The sequence below is a fragment of the Urocitellus parryii genome, chromosome 8 (assembly GCF_045843805.1).
Source record: "Urocitellus parryii isolate mUroPar1 chromosome 8, mUroPar1.hap1, whole genome shotgun sequence".
Lineage (NCBI taxonomy): Eukaryota > Metazoa > Chordata > Mammalia > Rodentia > Sciuridae > Urocitellus > Urocitellus parryii.
This window is the reverse complement of record NC_135538.1, coordinates 113753409-113769719: the sequence shown is the minus strand read 5'-3', so window position 1 is coordinate 113769719 and position 16311 is coordinate 113753409. Positions and strand designations below refer to the sequence as shown.

Below are 16311 nucleotides of genomic sequence, written 5' to 3'. Positions count from 1 at the left end.
GAGTTGCGGTCCCCTTCTCCTTCATACACTTTTCGGGTGACAGTTTATTTTACAATTTTCCTACTTTATGATGGTGCAGAAATGAGAGGCATTCAGGAGAAAACCACTTCACATTTTGGATTTCGATCTTTTCCTGAGCTAGTGCTACCTGGCAGAAGACTCTCCTGGGTAGGGGCAGAGGCAGCAGCTACAGCTCCCAGTCAGCCAGATGATTGACAGGATGAACAAAGGAGATGCCACATTGTACTGTGTTGCTAAGCCAGAAGTTCCGTAGATAAGGCGTATTGAAAGCATTCCCACCCACCCCCTTGGTACCAGGGACAGAACCCAGGGGTGCTTAACCACTGAGCCACATCCCCAAGCCTTTTTACTTTTTGAGACAGGGTCTCACTAAGTTGCTTAGAGCCTCACTAAATGGCTGAAGCTGGCTTTGAACTTGCAATCCTCCTACCTCAGCCTCCTGAGCTGCTGGGATTACAGGCCTGTGCCACCGCGCCTGGCCAAAGCATTTTCATTTTACAATATTTTCTATGTACAATGGGGTGTGATCCTGTTGTAAGTTGAAGAGCACCTGTAATGCTTAGAAACAGACACACAGAATGAATGCAAAGCCCCCAGAAGGGAGAATCGCAACTGTGTAGCTCACTCTGGGTGAGGAGGGAGCCAGCCCAAGATGCTCTGGGCTAGAGAAGGGGACGGTGCAGGACACACACTCTGGAAAGAACATTGACAGACACGTGCTCCAGGCAGAATGCCCAGGTTGGTAAAGAGACAGGAGACAATGATATAAAGAACCTCAGTTTCTGGCTGGGGAGTATAGCTCAGTTGGTAGAGTGCTTGCCTCACAAGCACAAGGCCCTGGGTCCAATCCCCAACATCACACACACAAAAAAACTAACAAACAAAAGCCCTCCGTTTCCTTCTCTGTGTAATGGGACTGATAAAAATAACATGGCGTGGGTGGTGCTCTAGTGAATGGGACTGGTGCTCTTACAAGAGGCCCAAGGGAGCCCACCGTCCTCTCTACCATGTGAGGAGCAGATCTCATCACTCACACATCTACCAATGCCTTGAGATGGGACTTCCCACCAAAGGCCTGTGTCAGGCTGACAGGAGGAAGTGCCTTTTGAGTGCTTAGAAGTTAAGCATCGCTCCCAGCTGAAGCTCAACGGTGTTTTGTTTTTGTGGTGCTGGGGATTGAGCCCAGGGCCTGGTGCAGGGAGCGCTCAACCAACTGAGCTGTATCCCCAGCCCCGGGGGTCAGCCAGGATTGCTCACAGGTACACGCACTGCTCTGGCAGGGACGGTGGGTGTGTCAGTGTGCAGCACTCAGCCGGACACCCAAGATTCCATGATTCCCACCCCCTCCTTCCCAAGGGGTCCTCAGCCAGGACAGCCACCTGGTGAAGGAGGGGCAGGAGTCACCACCCCACTGTCACATGGAGAACCTACAGGGGCTCCCTCTTATGTCCCTCTTCCTAGTGAGAGTTCCTTGGACCCTCTTCCTGCCCGGCCACCCTGCCTTCCCCAGGACACGCCTAAGGCCCTGGCAGGGGTTGATGCAAATAGTGCTCGATTTCCTGGACTAAAATTACATCTTGAGTCAATTCTCATAAAATGTGGTGACAGATTTAGGTGCTGGGAAGATGGAGCTTTCTCAGAAGGCAGAAAAATGACCCAAATGGTTAAAATCAGCTGAAAGCCGGCAGCCAGGGGCCACAGAGCCGCGTCCACACCCCAGGGTCAGCTCATCTGCAAATCTGGGGTCTGTTCCCAGCCCAGAGAACCGTGCCTGTACTTGACTCCCGGGTCACAGGAGGATTATCTCGGCCAAGATCAGAGAGCTGGTCTGCTGCTAAAGTGGAGTGGCGGGAACTGGCCCGTTGACTGGCAAGGGCAGCCTGTCCCAGGGGCCGATACACAGATGATTCTGGAGTTTTCTTTAAATTCTCCCTTCTTGACTCTTTCCTCTGCAGTCCCCACAGAGAACCAGACAAGGAAGAGCGCCCCTCCCACTCCAGGATGTTTCCCAGAAACCACTTGGTGCCTGTGCCCAAGGGGTGCCCCCGAGGCTCAGCACAGGTCCTGGCCACCTCCCCTCAGTGGGGTCAGCCTCCTTGAGCTCCAGGGACTCCCCCAGCTCTGACAGCTGACCTGTGACCCCGGCTGCCCTCAGCCTGACTGGAGGACCATCTTCATGGGCTCCTCTTCTGGAGGCCTCGCCCACTGCAGGCCAGCTCCGCTCACCTGCCGAGGGCTCACCTGCAGGAGGGCTGTGCCCCCAGCCTTTCTCCACACTGCTGTGTTCAGTGAGGTTGGTCGAGTGGATCACAGTGGTGGCCAGAGGCTTTCTAGTGAGGTGCCACCAAGGTGGGGGGACACTGGCCAGAGATCAGAGGCTGGAAGAAAATGAGGTGGCCTGGGCTGTCCCCCCATGAGGACCCCTGCCCTGTCCAGAGGCCACTGCCCACTATTGCCACCCTGTGATCCACTACCCCTCCGTGGCTTCCTTGGACCCCACTCCTGTAGTTTAGATCTAGAATGATCCTGAGGGTCCATGGGTGGTGCTACTGGGGAGGTGTAGGCCAGAGGGAGACTCTTTGGTTACTAGAAGTATGTCCTTGAAGGGGACTGTGGGACTTCTTTTTCCTCTTTGTGTGCCATGTGGGTAGTTTTTCTCTGCCATGTGCTCTTATCACGGCTCAAGCAATAGTCAATTGACCACGGACAGAACCTCTAAAACTGGAGCCAAAATAAACCTGTTCTCTCTACAAATTCATTATCTCCGGTGTTTCGTTATAGTTTTGGAACGCTGACGAACACACCCACTCACTCCTTTATTACAACCCCAGTGACAAGGTACCTGGGCTGACTTGCGCATAATAGTCGCTCTCTGTGTCTTTGCAGATGCCACTGTTTTGCTAAGTGCTTTTGTGCTCCGTGTCCTGGCCTTGCTGAAATCCAGGTGCTCTGCTGAAACCCAGGTGCTCGCTGTGACAGTCCTGGGGTCCAGCATCCTGACTCGGTACCCTGAAGCTAGTCCTGCCCTCAGGAGGACCAGGAGGCTGAGCTGTCCAGGGGGAAGTCCTTCCAACCCCACTGTCCTTGTGCTACATCATTAGCCCCCGAGCCAAACATTTGTGTTCATATTCAAATGCCATTTAAAACATCCACCGAACTGTCAAAACGCTTTAGCATTCCGCCTGTCGCTCTGCCACCCCTAAACCCCGTTTCTTTCCATCCATACATCCTCGGCTGTTCTGTTAGATTACTCACACGCGCATCTCCCCCGAGGGCCAGAAAACCTCCTGGTTCCCACTCCTGCTTCCAGTGAAGCTCTGCTCTTCCGACCCAGCTCCCTCTCTCCCCAGGTCCTGGCACCTGGTAGATGCTTTCTGTTGTAAATATTGACAGAGGAGAGAGGGACAAGGCCCCAGACCCTCTGGTTGACATTCTGCAGTGAATGGTGTTTATGGAGCGCAGATCACACACAGGGCACTACCTCCAGATCTGGTTCCCCCTTGCCGCAGGTGTACCCCATCTTACATGTGGAAACTGAGGCACAGAGAAGTTCCACAAATTGCTCCAGGTTCCACTTTCAGAAACGGATGAAGCCAGGAGCAAAGCACAGGTGTTTCTCACCCCCGGGGGCCACCCACCCTCCCTGTGGGTAGTAATGGGATTGGGACAATTGGGGACCCTGAACCAAAAGGAGACAAGTTTCAATTACAGAATGTAATTAACGGTCCTGTCCGCCACACCGTGCCCCGCTGAAGAGGCCCTTCCAGACTTTCCTGAATGAATCAGCAAGACATTAGCACATTCCTGTTTTTCAGAAGCTCGGCCAAAAGGCCTCAAAGTAATTAGTTCACTTAAGAAGGCTAAACGTTTCCCCAGCAATCTGGTTTATGCTTCAATGGGCTCAGAGTCTTGGCCAGGGTGAAAAAGTAACTTCAGCCGGCCCCTGTGGAAATATTTCCCACGTTTTCTAGATAAAATTCACCCTGTCAGACACTTGCTCTGCCAAGGTCGGGTGGGGGGTGGAGCAGGGCAGGTGATGTTCCAGCCAGGCCACCAGCCAGGAGGGGAAGCTGGTAAGAAAATCTGAGTTAGCACAGCTTTGCTGGCTATTCCCATGTCATCTGGGAGGGCTCCCCACCCATGGCCCTGGGTGTGGGTCATTTTGTACACTACTGCCCTGTCCCTGTGAGGGAGGGTAGAAGAGATATAAAACAGGTGGAGCCCGGCACGGTGGTACACGCCTGTAATCCCAGCAGTTTGGGAGGCTGAGGCAGGAAGGTTACAAGTTCAAACCAGATTCAGAAATTTAGAGAGGCCCTAAGCAACTCAGTGAGACCCTGTCGCTAAGTAAAATGTCAAAAAGGGCTGAGGATGTGGCTCAGTGGTTAAGTGCCCCTGGGTTCCATCCCAGTACCCGAAACAAAACACCCCCAGGTAGAAAGGAGACCTAGAGGAAGGACAGGGAAACAGAACCTGCGTCTCCATGTACCCTCCAGGCACCAAGCCTTCACTCTAAGTTTTTGGGAAATCTGTAAATCTTGAAGTTGACCACAAATTCACTTACTTATGACAATTACCTTCATCAGTGTGAATTAAGCCCTCAGCAAACAGATTAAGCAAAGAGAGAGTCGATATTTTGAGAAACCTACAATTAGGGGACTTTCCAGTGTTATCTACTGATCAGAAAATGGAGGTCACATAGTCTAAGAATCCTGAGCATTGCCGGGCCACCGTACACACACCACCTTGAGGTCACCAGACTGATGTCATCCCCGCACGCCTTCCCAAACCCACCCCTCAGCAAGTTCCCTTTAAAAGAAGGGCCAGGAGCCCCAAAAGCACGGCTCTCGCTCCCGACGGCCCACCTTGCTCTCCTTGCTTTCCTAAGTAAGTCTCTGCCTTCACTCACCAGGGCTGAGATTCGTCCCTGCCACATGCGTCAGGAACCCCACTTGTCCTGTGAGTTCCCCCCTCACTGGGGAGTCCTCAGGACTTTCCCCTGCAACTCTCAGGAGCCCTCCTAAGCCTGGGGACTGTGCCACACCTGCTCTTCACAGCCACCGCTGCCTCCTTAGGCCCTGGGGCGCCTTCCCTCTCTCGGTAGAGGCCAAACCCAGGGGCCTCCCTCCTGGTGTGCGTGAGGAGGTGGGGCTCACCTCTGCAAAGCCCTTCTGGCCCATTCCTGTGCCTGGTCTGATCACCAGAAGGAGCAAGCTCAGTCTCCAGTCACTGGGAAGGCCACCGAAGCCAGCTGACCTCCCAGGCTGGACCTGAGCTTGTGGCCAGAGCCTCTCCTCTGAGAGAAAGGAGGGGCAGGACTTTTCATTAGTCAAACAGGAGCCCGGGCTTCCAGGACCCCTCATCTCAACCCCCATCCTCTCCTGAGAACAATCTCCCGCGAGAGCGTGTCGCTGTTGGGGGGCAAATGAAGCGGAGGTGGGGAGGAGAGGACAGCCGCCATGTCCTGGGAGCTGGGAACACCTACTCCCTCCCCCAACCCATTCATTTCCTTAACGGCCATCTACAAAGCACCTGCTGTGTGCCAGGCACTGTCTTAGGTGCTCAAAATGAAGCTGCAGATGAAGCCAATGAAGTCCCTACCCTGGTGGGGCCAGCACATGGCCAAACAAATACCTAACCAGGGCACTGGGGACGAGAACAGTGACAGGAGAGGAAAAAGCAGGAGGGGAAGCAAGTGTGGGAGCTTGCGGTGTTAGACTGGGGGCCAGGGAAGGCCTCCAGAGGGCAACAGGGAGTCCAGACCTCAGGGAAGCTGGAGGGGCCACAGGGACCTGTGGGAAAAGGCCATTCAGGAAAGACAATGGCAAGTGAAAAGGCCCTGGGGCAGGAGGCGGCCTGGCTGGCTGGCACAGAGTGGAGGCCGGAGGGCTGGGCCCTGAGGCAGGTCAGCCAGGGAGAGGAAGTCAGGCGGCCTCTGAGCCAGCAGAGGGCCTGTAGCTTTGTCAGACAGGAGCCATGCACAGCCCTGGGCAGAGAGGGACAGAATTTAACTCTGTTTTAGCAGCACCCTCAGCACCTAGGAGGCCCTGTTCCCTCCCGGGTGGCTCTCCAAGTCTGCCCTCTGTTCATAGCCCTGTGAGGAGGAGCAAGGCACGGGGAGCCATGGGTCTGGGCGAGGGAAATGAGCAAAGGCTGCAAAAATGTGTCCTATGAGAGCGCTCGGAAGCCAAGCTGAGGAGGGGGATCCTGGAAGCAGGAGTCGCAGAGGGTTCTGGGCCTGGATGCCCTCGCTGAAGCCAGCTCCCGTTAGTCAGAAGCACAGGGAGGGAAGCTGCTGGGCACAAGATCCAGGGCTATGTTCCCCGGGGCCACCAACAAGATCACAATGTGCTGGGACTCCCTCTGTCCCCCTCAGACTAGGGCACACAGGACAAGAGCTGCCTGGGCCACCTTCAGCCTCACTCTCTAACAGCAGGGACAAGAGCAGTGCAGCTGGTGTGGCTGGCCTGCATGGGGCTTTGGTGCTACAGGGTGATCTCTCCAGAGTCACAGAACACCGAGCGGGCAGCCGGGGCCCCGCTGGAGCTTCCAGGCTGGGAAAAGTCTGCACCTACCTCTCGCCACTGCTTGTTCTCCATCCCTTGGGTATACATGACGCACACTGCGGGAGAAGAGAAGGACAGCGGGTTAACACCCAGGCCAAGGGGGACCCAGACGGGGAGGGCCCTGGCTGGACGGGGTGCTCAGAGGCTCCAGCAGGACTGCTCGGGTGGGCCTGGGCCGGGGAGGGATGTCTTGGTGAGTGGTCTGCATGCCTGGCCTCCAAGCCTGGACCACAGCTGTGTCTGGAGGGGCACTGTTTGGGAGGGGGTCAGGAGCCATTCCTTCCCAGGCCATAGCAAGGGTCGGAGGTGAGCAGGACGGAGGCCTGGGTGGCAGAGGCCTGGTGGAGATAACCCACTTGCACCGTCAGTCCCACGAGGCCGGTGATCATCCTCAGCCCCTCTTTAATGATGGGAACACTGAGTCTCAGAGGTGCCCGAAGACCTGATCCAAGGTCACATCCACGGGCAGCAGTGCTCGGCACCAGAACCCTGCTCTCCAAAATCAGTGCTGGTCCCACCAGATCCCAGCAAACTGGAGCCCCAAAATGCACGGGTTCCCCTGGGATGGGGACCTTCTGGCTCCAGACACCCTAAGGCCAGCCAATTGCCGCCCCTCCCAATTGCTCGGTTGCGCTGAGGCTTCATAAGCGTGGGGGCTGAGCAGGGTCCCCAGTTCTCTGGACACTGTCAAGGAAGCACTGACTAGCCCTGTCACACTGGGAGCAGTGCCTGGCACATACTTAATGCTCCATAAGGGCCAGCGCTGGCTGCTGTCATTAGGCATAGGTGGCCGTTGTCATTGTTACCCTTATCACTGTCAGAGCAGGACTTACGTGGGTCAGACTTGGAAAACATGTCTTTGTCCAAGAGGTTCCTGAAAGAGGGGGAGAGAGGAGCAGTTAGCAGGTTGGAGGGAAGGAGGCCGCCCTCTGGCCTCGTCTTAGACAAAGCGGACGAGATGGCTCCTTCAGCCAACCGTGATCAACCTTCACTCAGACCAGGCGCTGGGCGGCCCACCTTCCTGGGGTGAGCAGATCTCTTAAGGGCCAAGACCCAAAAAGCACCATGCACAAGCCCTTTCTAGAAACTCTCCTTTCATCGCTTCTCTGTCTCTCTAAATAAATAAATAAATCCAAGCAATCAGAACACAGCTGCCCAGCCCCCCACCCCCAGGCCTCCACCCCCAGCCAGTTCATTGTATCCTCTTAGGTACTGATGAATTCATCAATGACACCTCCCAGGAGACACAGGCTCATTGGGACAGGGTCCTAGCACATGGCCCCAGGGATCAGACTGGAAGTCCTTGCAGTAAGATGACAGATGGGGACAGAAAGGTCTCTGAAGGTGCGGAGCCCGCCTGCCCTGCCTTCTGAGATAGCAGCCCCTACTCCCGGATCCCCAGGGATGGGTTAGGATAAGAGTTTTTAAATATTAGCTCCTCATTCTCAGGCTGCCCTGTGGGGTGGGGACTGGGTGGGGACTGTCCCATCTTCCAGATGTGGAACCCAGGCTGCGGAGATGGAGCAGGCTATGTTCTAGACACCTGGCGTCCCTCCTTCCACAGTGATCTGGTACCCTCAGGGAGGGACACAGCCAGTGAAACTCGGTCTCTGAGTGGGAACCATCCAACCTCTCGGAGCCTGTCCCTCAGTCTGGAGGGCCATGGATGCCCGGCTCGTGTCCCCGGGCCTTCTCAGCTCACACCAGGGCTCCCCCGGCAGGCCAGACTGCAAGGGCCAGAAGGATGCTCCCAGGGGCAGCACTCAGCCAGATGGACAGGAGCCAGGGGATCAGTACGCAGCTTCCTCAGGCTCCGGGGACAGTGCTGAGGGTGTCCCCAGTCTCCTAGGGGCCCTGTGGGAAGAAGCCGCAGGGGCCAAGAGTCCTGCTCAGCCCACATCCAGCAGCTGTGCTGTGCGTCTTCCCTTCCCTGGTCCTGGGAGTGACCCGGGAGCCCTCCTGTGTGGCAGCCTCCGACTCCCTGAGGACCCTGCTCCAGTCCCTGTTCTCATCCCCACGGCATCAACCCTGCCCCACCTCCTTCCCCGATGTCCCAAGAGGCCTTTCCCCTCCACTCCCACAAACCCCCGTGGGTCCTGTGCCCCTTGACTCCTTTTTCCCAGAGAAGAGAAACAATCGGCCCTGGTCTAGGCGGCATGGCGCCCTGACAGCCAGCTCCCAGTGTCAGAGCTGACGAGGCCCCGGGCCACCTCCACCTTCCCACCGACAAGGGCAGACTGAGCCCAGGGACGGGCCCACAACAATGGCAGAGCAGCAAGTCCACAAGAAGGCCTTGCCCTGCGTCACCACCCCCAAAGCCACCTAGTGACTGTCAGGCAACCTGACCCCTAGTCAACCCCTCCACCCTGTCCCCAACCCTGAGGCACGAGAGTCACACACGCAGCAGCAGCCTGGAGCCGTCACATGGCAAACCCTGATGCCAGGGGAGGTCCCAGGCTGTGCTCACCAGTCACTCCTCAGTGCTGGAGCAGGTTCTTAGCGATGTCCCCAATAGAGATGTCCCCAGATGCCTGTGAGAAACCAGCTCCTGGAGAACTCGGCCACCTAGCCTGCTCCACACTGTCCCTTCAGGGGCCTCTCCCCAAGGGCAGGCCCCCCAGCCCCTCCTCCAGGCCAGACCTGCTGCCTGCCAGTTGTCACTTAGAAACCATCTGATAAAGTCCCAGCCCCTGCAGGAGCCTCCGATGAGACGCCACAGGAGGCAGCTCTGACGTGAGCAGGAGTGAGTGGCCAAGCGGCCGCAGAGGCTGAAGAAGACATTTACACCAGGTCATTTCCAGCTTGCCACCCAGCTCCAGTGTGCAGCCTGGGGGAGGGGCGTCTGTCTTCATTCAGATGAGAGACAAAGTGCCTGAGCACCCGGCGACTCTACTGCGGGGAACCTCTACAGTGAGGAGGTGATGACGAGTTGGGGGGGGGGGTCCCTACTAAAGCCAGCACTGGGTCCGTCTGTCTGTCTGCCTGGGCTTACTGACTGGCTGGATTGAACCAGGGGCGCTCTGCTGCTGGGCTGCACTCGCAGCCTTTTTGTTCAGAGAGGGCTTCACGGGTGGCTCAGGCTGGCCTCCACCTTGTCCTAAGCTTGCCTCAGCCTCCTGAGCATCTGGGATTACAGGCCTGCACCGCTGTGTGCTGCTGTCTTTGAATTCTACAACGAAATTCTATAACTACCTAAGACCCTAGGGTGCTCAAGCTGGAAAGGACCTCCAAAGTCACCTTTCTCCACTCTTTCACAAATCAGGAATGTGAGCTGGGCATGGTGGCACACACCTGGGATCCCAGAGACTCAGGAGGCTGAGGCAGAAGGATCGCAAATTGGAGGCCAGCTTTGGCAACTCAGTGAATCCCTAAGCAATTTAGTGAGACCCTGTCTCAAAAAAATGAAAAAAGCTGGGAATGTAGCTCAGTGGTAAAGTGCCCCTGGGTTTAATCCCCAGTGCAAAAAAAAAAAAAAAAATTCAAGAATGTGAGCCTAGCCAGGTGTGGGGGCGCACGTCTGTAATCCCAGCAGCATGGGAGGCTGAGGCAGGAGGATGGTGAGTTCAAAGCCAGTGTTAGCAAGAATAAGTGAGACCCTGTCTCTAAATAGGGCTGGGGATGTGGCTCCGTGGTCGAGTGTCCCCCGAGTTCAATCCCTGGTACAAAAAAAAAAATTGCGAGTCTTAGAGAGGAAGCAATAGACTCCTCCAAGATCTGCGTCTCCTCCAGGGTTGGGTGTGGAACGCAGGTTGCGTCGTGTCCAGCTGGTGAGCAAGAGTGATGAGACGCTGCAGAGCGGGCTGGGCAGCGAGAGGTGTGGGGTTTTACCTCCAAAGACAAATAGGGTCTTGTCTTGGTCCTGCCCACTTCTCAGCTGGGCCAGAGGCTCACAGCTAGACTAAGAAACCGTCCAGTCACCTGGCGCCCTGTCCAGTGACTCAGGACTCTCAGTGGTCCTGGGACCTAGGTCACCCCAGCGACCAGCACCTGGGATGGCGCACACCCTCCCCTGCACTCTGCAGGATCATTCCTCTCCTCCTTGCAGACGGCCCCACCCTTCCTGCGTGGCCCTGCCTTGCTGGACTCTGACCCACAGTCACTCCTCAGCTCTCCCTCAGCCCTCCCTGGCCTGACGGGTGCCACCCCTGGACTCCCAGGCCCTTCACAGTGCTCGGCACACCCTGGGCTGTGGGTTCACGGGGGTCTGTCTCCTGCCTTATTGGGCTCCTCCAGAGCAGGCCCCCCTCTGCCGCAGGCTGGCCTAGCTCCAGCACAGGAGTGGCCAGGAACACTGGAAGGAAGACCCCGGAATGGCCCAGGGAGTAAGGTCCCGTCCTGGACAGCGCAGGGCCATGCTCAAGGACCGCTCCTTGGACTGTGCCCCGGCTGTGGCGCGTAACTGCTAAGTGCCTAGACTCGGCAGCAGACAGGCCGGGTCACGCCCCAGCTGTGGACAGGTGACTTGTCCCCTTTGTGCCTTGGCTTCCCCATCTGCAATATGGGGTGGGCACAGGTCAGGGCTGCGTGGAGGCTAGCCATGAGCAGCGCCTGGGGCCTAGCAGGGCTTGCAGGTCATCATCGGCCTGGTGCTAAGCAGCGTGCAGGCTTCTGGTGGATGCTCACGCTCACTTGGTGACAAATGTGACACAAGCCACCCTGCTGGTCCAGAGAAGCCCAATCCCAACTCCCACTCCCAGCACTCACCGAGGTGCGTGCTGAACCTGACCCACTGTCCGAGAGCAGCACCCAGGCTCAGGTCCTCGGCCTCCATCCCATCCTCATCTCTCCTAGAGGCCCCTCTGCCCCCCCAGGGTCTACTGCACCCTACAGCCTCTGCCCCTTTGCCCCCCACTTGCCCCCACCCACCCGTCACCCCAATGGCCTGTCCTCTCAGAACAGGGCCTCGAGACTGGGGCTTCACCTGCAGTCAAGGAGCTTCACCCTTCCTGGGCTCACCTCTGCCCCCAGATTCTTGGGCCCCATTCCCAGAGTCTGGTTTGGCAGATCTGGAACAGTGGGTGGAGGTCCTGTTTAAAAAGGCGCCCCTGTCAGCTGGCCCTGGTGCTTGACGTTAGCAACCCAAATGCCACATGTTGAGACACTGTGTCTTAGGGCCTCTGCTAAGTCAAGGACCACAACACACACCCCAGCAGCTCTGGAGGACCCTCAAGATAAAGAACATTGGCCAGTGACCCTCACCTGATCCGCTCAGAGACAGGCAGTGACTTGCCCACCAACACACAGCCAGAAAGAGCCCCGGGGAGGAGAGGAAAGCAGGCCTCTGCCCCAGGTATGGCCCGAGCCCCAGTCACGAGGGCACAGACGACACCAGACCACAAGTGCTTTTTCTCTGCTTTCTGTTTTTGGAGAGCTCAAAGAGGATTTTTTTTTCCAACAGGCAAAATGTATTTTTTCCCCAAAAGCACATAAAACCCTTCAGCCGTCCACTCAGCAGCCGGGAGTTTGGCTTCTTTTGTTCCCTGAATCGAGGCCGGGAAAGCAGAGCCTCCCCTTGCTCCACATTCACCCCCAAGGAACCATTCCCAACTCGGAGGCAGTAGGAGACGGCCCTCCGCCAGGCTTGAGGTCCAAGTCCCTGAGGCCCAGCACAGGGACAAAGCACTGGAAAGGCGAAGCCAGAGCCCTGGAGAGGCTTGGGGGTGCTGGCTGCTCCAGTCGGAGGGGAGACACATTGTCCTCAACCTGGGCCATCACCCGTCTGGTCATCCCCGAGCAAAGCCCACGAGCACTGGGTGGACGCACGGAGCCAAGACTGAGCTGCAGGACTGAAAGCAGCACATCGGGGCTACAGCCTGGGCTTTGCCTGGACCAGGGCATGAATGGGGGTCCTGGAGCCCCTGAAGCTGTAGGCATGAGGCACATTGGCACACCCACAGACACATCTTGGGGGGAGTTTTCAGCAGATTCCTAAAGTGATTCAAGAGATTGCAAAGGTCAAAAAAAAACAACCCACAGCAACCCGCCCTAAAGACCCCCCAACTCTGGGGGAGGGTCATAGACTTGGAGCCTCACGGTGGGGTTGACTCCAGTTCTGTCCCTCTCGAGTTGTACACCTCGAGCCAGTCCTTAACCTCTCTGCACTTCAGCATTCCCATCTGCAAAGAAAGGGTCATCATGATCCTGGCCTCCCGGGGCTTTCTGAGATCAACAGTCTTCTCCTAGCATACAGTAAGTGCTCAGCGAAGGCCTGTGGAAGAGAAATGCGGCAGCTAGGGAAGTCCCATGATCCCCCCTTGGTGCTCCCTAGTGCCCAGCTGGGGCAGGAACTGAGCCTCCTGTGCCCTTGCCCACCACTGCCCACCGGGAGGCACAGCCTTCCTTTCGGATAGCAGACTGGGGACAGGTCAGGCAGAAACAGGAATTGTGACACACCCTTCAGAGACCCCCAGGAGCAACTTAATGGCAAACGGGGTGGACAGAGGACAAGTGAATCCCACACACCGTCGGTGCCAAGTCCTCGGTGACCCCCTGTTTCTCCTATATATCAATGCCAGGAAGCAGGTGCCATCCTGTTCCCAGGCAGGACAGATCTGAACTCTGAAGCTCGAGCCTCTTGGAGATGCCCCAGGAGACACGCATTGCCAAAAACCTGGGGGCAGCAGCGCTCCTGGCCTCTTGGCCCTGTGTCCTGCCCCCCATCAGGAGCTGCTGCCCAGGGCCCCTGCTCCCGACAGGCAGGAGTAATCCCAGGGGCCAGGAAGGGGGCTGCGAGGAGAGGGCCGTGGCCCTGTCTCCCGGCACGGCCTGCGCCCCTTCCAGATCCCCCGGGTGGCTCCTCACCCACTTGCACGGTGCACAGTCTCCAGCCAAGCCACCTGCCGAGTGGGGGAGGGCAGTTTCCAGGGGCCGGGCCGAGGGAGCCCCCTTTCTGGGGTTATTTGCTTTTCATTAACTACCGCAGTGATCGTCCCTCCCAGGCTGGGGCCCAGGCTCTCCCAGGGAAGAGCGCGCTCTGGCCCCAGAGGCGCCCAAGTTGGAATCACCACTTGGGCGGGAACTGCCACCCTGGACAAGCTGCTTCGCCCCCGAGAGCTCCTCTGTCCAGGGGGCCTCGGGAGTGAACGGGACGCCAGTGGCTCAAAACAGAAATGCAGGAAGCACGCTCCTCTCCCCTCTGCCCCTTCACAGCCTTCGGTCCCACTCTTCAAGTCCCGTGACCTGCCTAGTGACATGCCACTCCCCTCCTCACCCGTCCATTCTCTTCATAGCAACCAGAGCAGTTTCTTTAAAGGTTAATCAGAACGCCTAATGCTGTTGGAATAATACATGAAATGCCTGATAAATGAAAGGTCATGATCTGCATCCCCTATTCCTTCCAACCTCATTCTCCTCCGTCCCCCACTGCTCACACTGTTCCAGTCACAATAGGCTCCCTGTAATTTTGCAAGCATATTAAGGTTTTTTCTGCCCCAGGGCCTTTGCACTTGATGTTCTCCCTACCCAAATCACCTTTTCTCTAGATCTTCCCTTTGGTTCTAAGCTCAAATGGCACCTGTATGTCCTGTCTAAAGCATCACCAACAGCAATGAACTTAAGAACCCTTCCCCATCAAACATTATTTAATTATTAAGTTTTTTTCCCTTTATGGTACCAGGGAATGAAGCCAGGGGTGCTTTACCACTGGGCTACATCCCCAGCCTTTCTCACTTTTTGAGACAAGATCTCATTAAATTGCCAAGGTTGGCCTCAAACTCGCAATCCTCCTGTCTCAGCCTCCCCACTTGCTGGGATTACAGGTGTGCACCACCGTGCCTGGCTGCTTAATAAGAAATGTGTATTCACGTTCCACCTCCGTGTGAGTTCTGTGGGGGGAAAGAGTCAGTCTTCTTGTTCATGACTACATTCCCAGCACTTGGAACTGTGTCTGGTACTGAAGGACGCTGGATGGCAGACGCAGATCGGCATCCATCGTCAGGTGAACCAGCGGGTCCGCAGTGTGCAGTTACTGATCCCTGCTGTCACTAGGAAGCTTATTTGGCATTGTCTAGTTTATGTGAAACTCCACAAACTTAATCTCTTGTATCTTTGTAAGGATCCCAGAGGGTGTGGGCAGGACCAGGATTCTCTGCCATTTTGCAGAGACTGAGGTGGGAGGAAAATGACCTAACCCAGGTCTCAGAGAACTGCGCTGGCTTCAGTGTCCTGCAGGGTCCTTCAGTTCCCAAAGGCATGACGCCTTCAGGGTGCTGGGCTGGGCCAGCAGAGGGGATGGCAGGGACAGAGGCGCCTGAGGTGATCCGCAGCACACAGCCTGCTTGTCTTGCCTGAATAGAAAGGAAGAGGGTTTCAGCCCAACTACCCTTGAAGCATCAGTGCTGTCACCTGAGGCCAACTTCGGAAACTGAGGAGCCAGTCCCCCAGGACGCCAGCCCCAGGCTCCTGTTAGCTCCTGGGAGCTCAGGCAGCCTGCAGAGCCATTTGGAAAGCCTCTCTGTGCCGGAAGCCAAGGCTGCCCATCCAGCAAGCAACCCCTACCTGCTCCTGCTAACAGAAATGACACTGGTTCACAGCTGATGGAGACGGTGGTAGCCAGGGAAGGCAGACCCTTGTCTTCAGTCTAGGGTAGTCATGGACTCTGCTTTGGGCACTGAAATAGAAAACCTGCTAAGAGATTTTGGGAGGAACTGCGCTTTTCAGATAAAAACAACTTTTCAGAGAAACCTTCAGCACCATGTCTTGCTTCGTATCTCTGGATATGACTGCAATGCCTAGCACACGGGCAGTCATTGTGTAACAGTGAGGCCCACTATTCGGTCCATAGCACAGCAGAATGATAGTTGACTCCTCTGTGGCCAAGTGACAAACCAGTCCTCAGATACCTTACCTCTGAAATCATTGTGATCTACGAAAAACAAATATATCTCAGGTCCAAACCTATCAGTCAGATTGCGTTATCCACAGCAGAAGCTTCTCTAATTGAACCAGACTCCTTTCTGAGCTTTCTAGCTCATATCCCGCTTCCTCCGACCATCCATTCCCACTGGTGGGTCCTGTCCATCAGTGACCTTGGACCTGAGCAGGGAGAGGAAACATGCTACATTACAGGTCTGGATGCCCCAAGGGGCGGGCTCTGTCCTGTGGCTTTCTCTGGTCTCTGCTCCGTGAGGATTTCTAGGTTCTGGGTTTGCCTCACAGAGCCAGAGGCACCCCTGAGCAAGGAGGGCCTCTCCTATCTCCTATCCCTGGGGAGAAACCGCCTCCTCTTGATCACGCCTACATCGCTGGCACTCAGGCCCCTAATCCCCCAACCCCGGAAGCCCTCAGGGCTTTGAAGTCTGAGAACTGAATTTGGATTCCCTTCTCCAAACCTTAACTTCTCTGAGCCTTGATTCCCTAATCGGCAAAAAGAGAACTGCAGCTGTCTCTCCTAGGACTGTTGTGAGGTTAAAAAGACATAGTAGCTGTGGTGGGCAATGAATGTGTCCCCCAAATTCCTGCTCCCCATGAACATGACTGCATAATCCTCTCCTCTCCAGAGTGGGCAGGACTTGGGACAGTCGCTCAGGTGACTGGGTTATGACATAGGAAAGGTGCTCTGATGCTTGCCCTGTGGCCGACTGCAGAGTCCCCCTGGCTGGGAGGAAGTAAGCTGTCACACTGTACAACAGGTACTTGGTGCCAGGTGCCGTGATGCATGCTGTGATCCCAGAGACTCCAAAGCCTGAGGCAGGAGGACTGCAAGTTGGAGGCCAGCCTCAGTGAC

The 16311-nt window shown here is 56.3% G+C and overlaps 1 protein-coding gene across 2 annotated transcripts in view; it reads right to left on the bottom strand.

Annotated features, from left to right (window-relative positions):
* Cpne5 (copine 5) overlaps window positions 1–16311 on the bottom strand; it is an 86892-nt gene that overhangs the window by 65173 nt on the left and 5408 nt on the right. For both annotated transcript variants that reach the window (XM_026383645.2, XM_026383647.2), the window contains exons 2-3: window positions 7421–7461; window positions 6597–6643 (exon numbers count right to left, since the gene is read on the bottom strand). In XM_026383645.2, the coding sequence (XP_026239430.1) occupies window positions 6597–6643; window positions 7421–7461 (88 nt within the window). The remainder of the gene's footprint in view (window positions 1–6596; window positions 6644–7420; window positions 7462–16311) is intronic.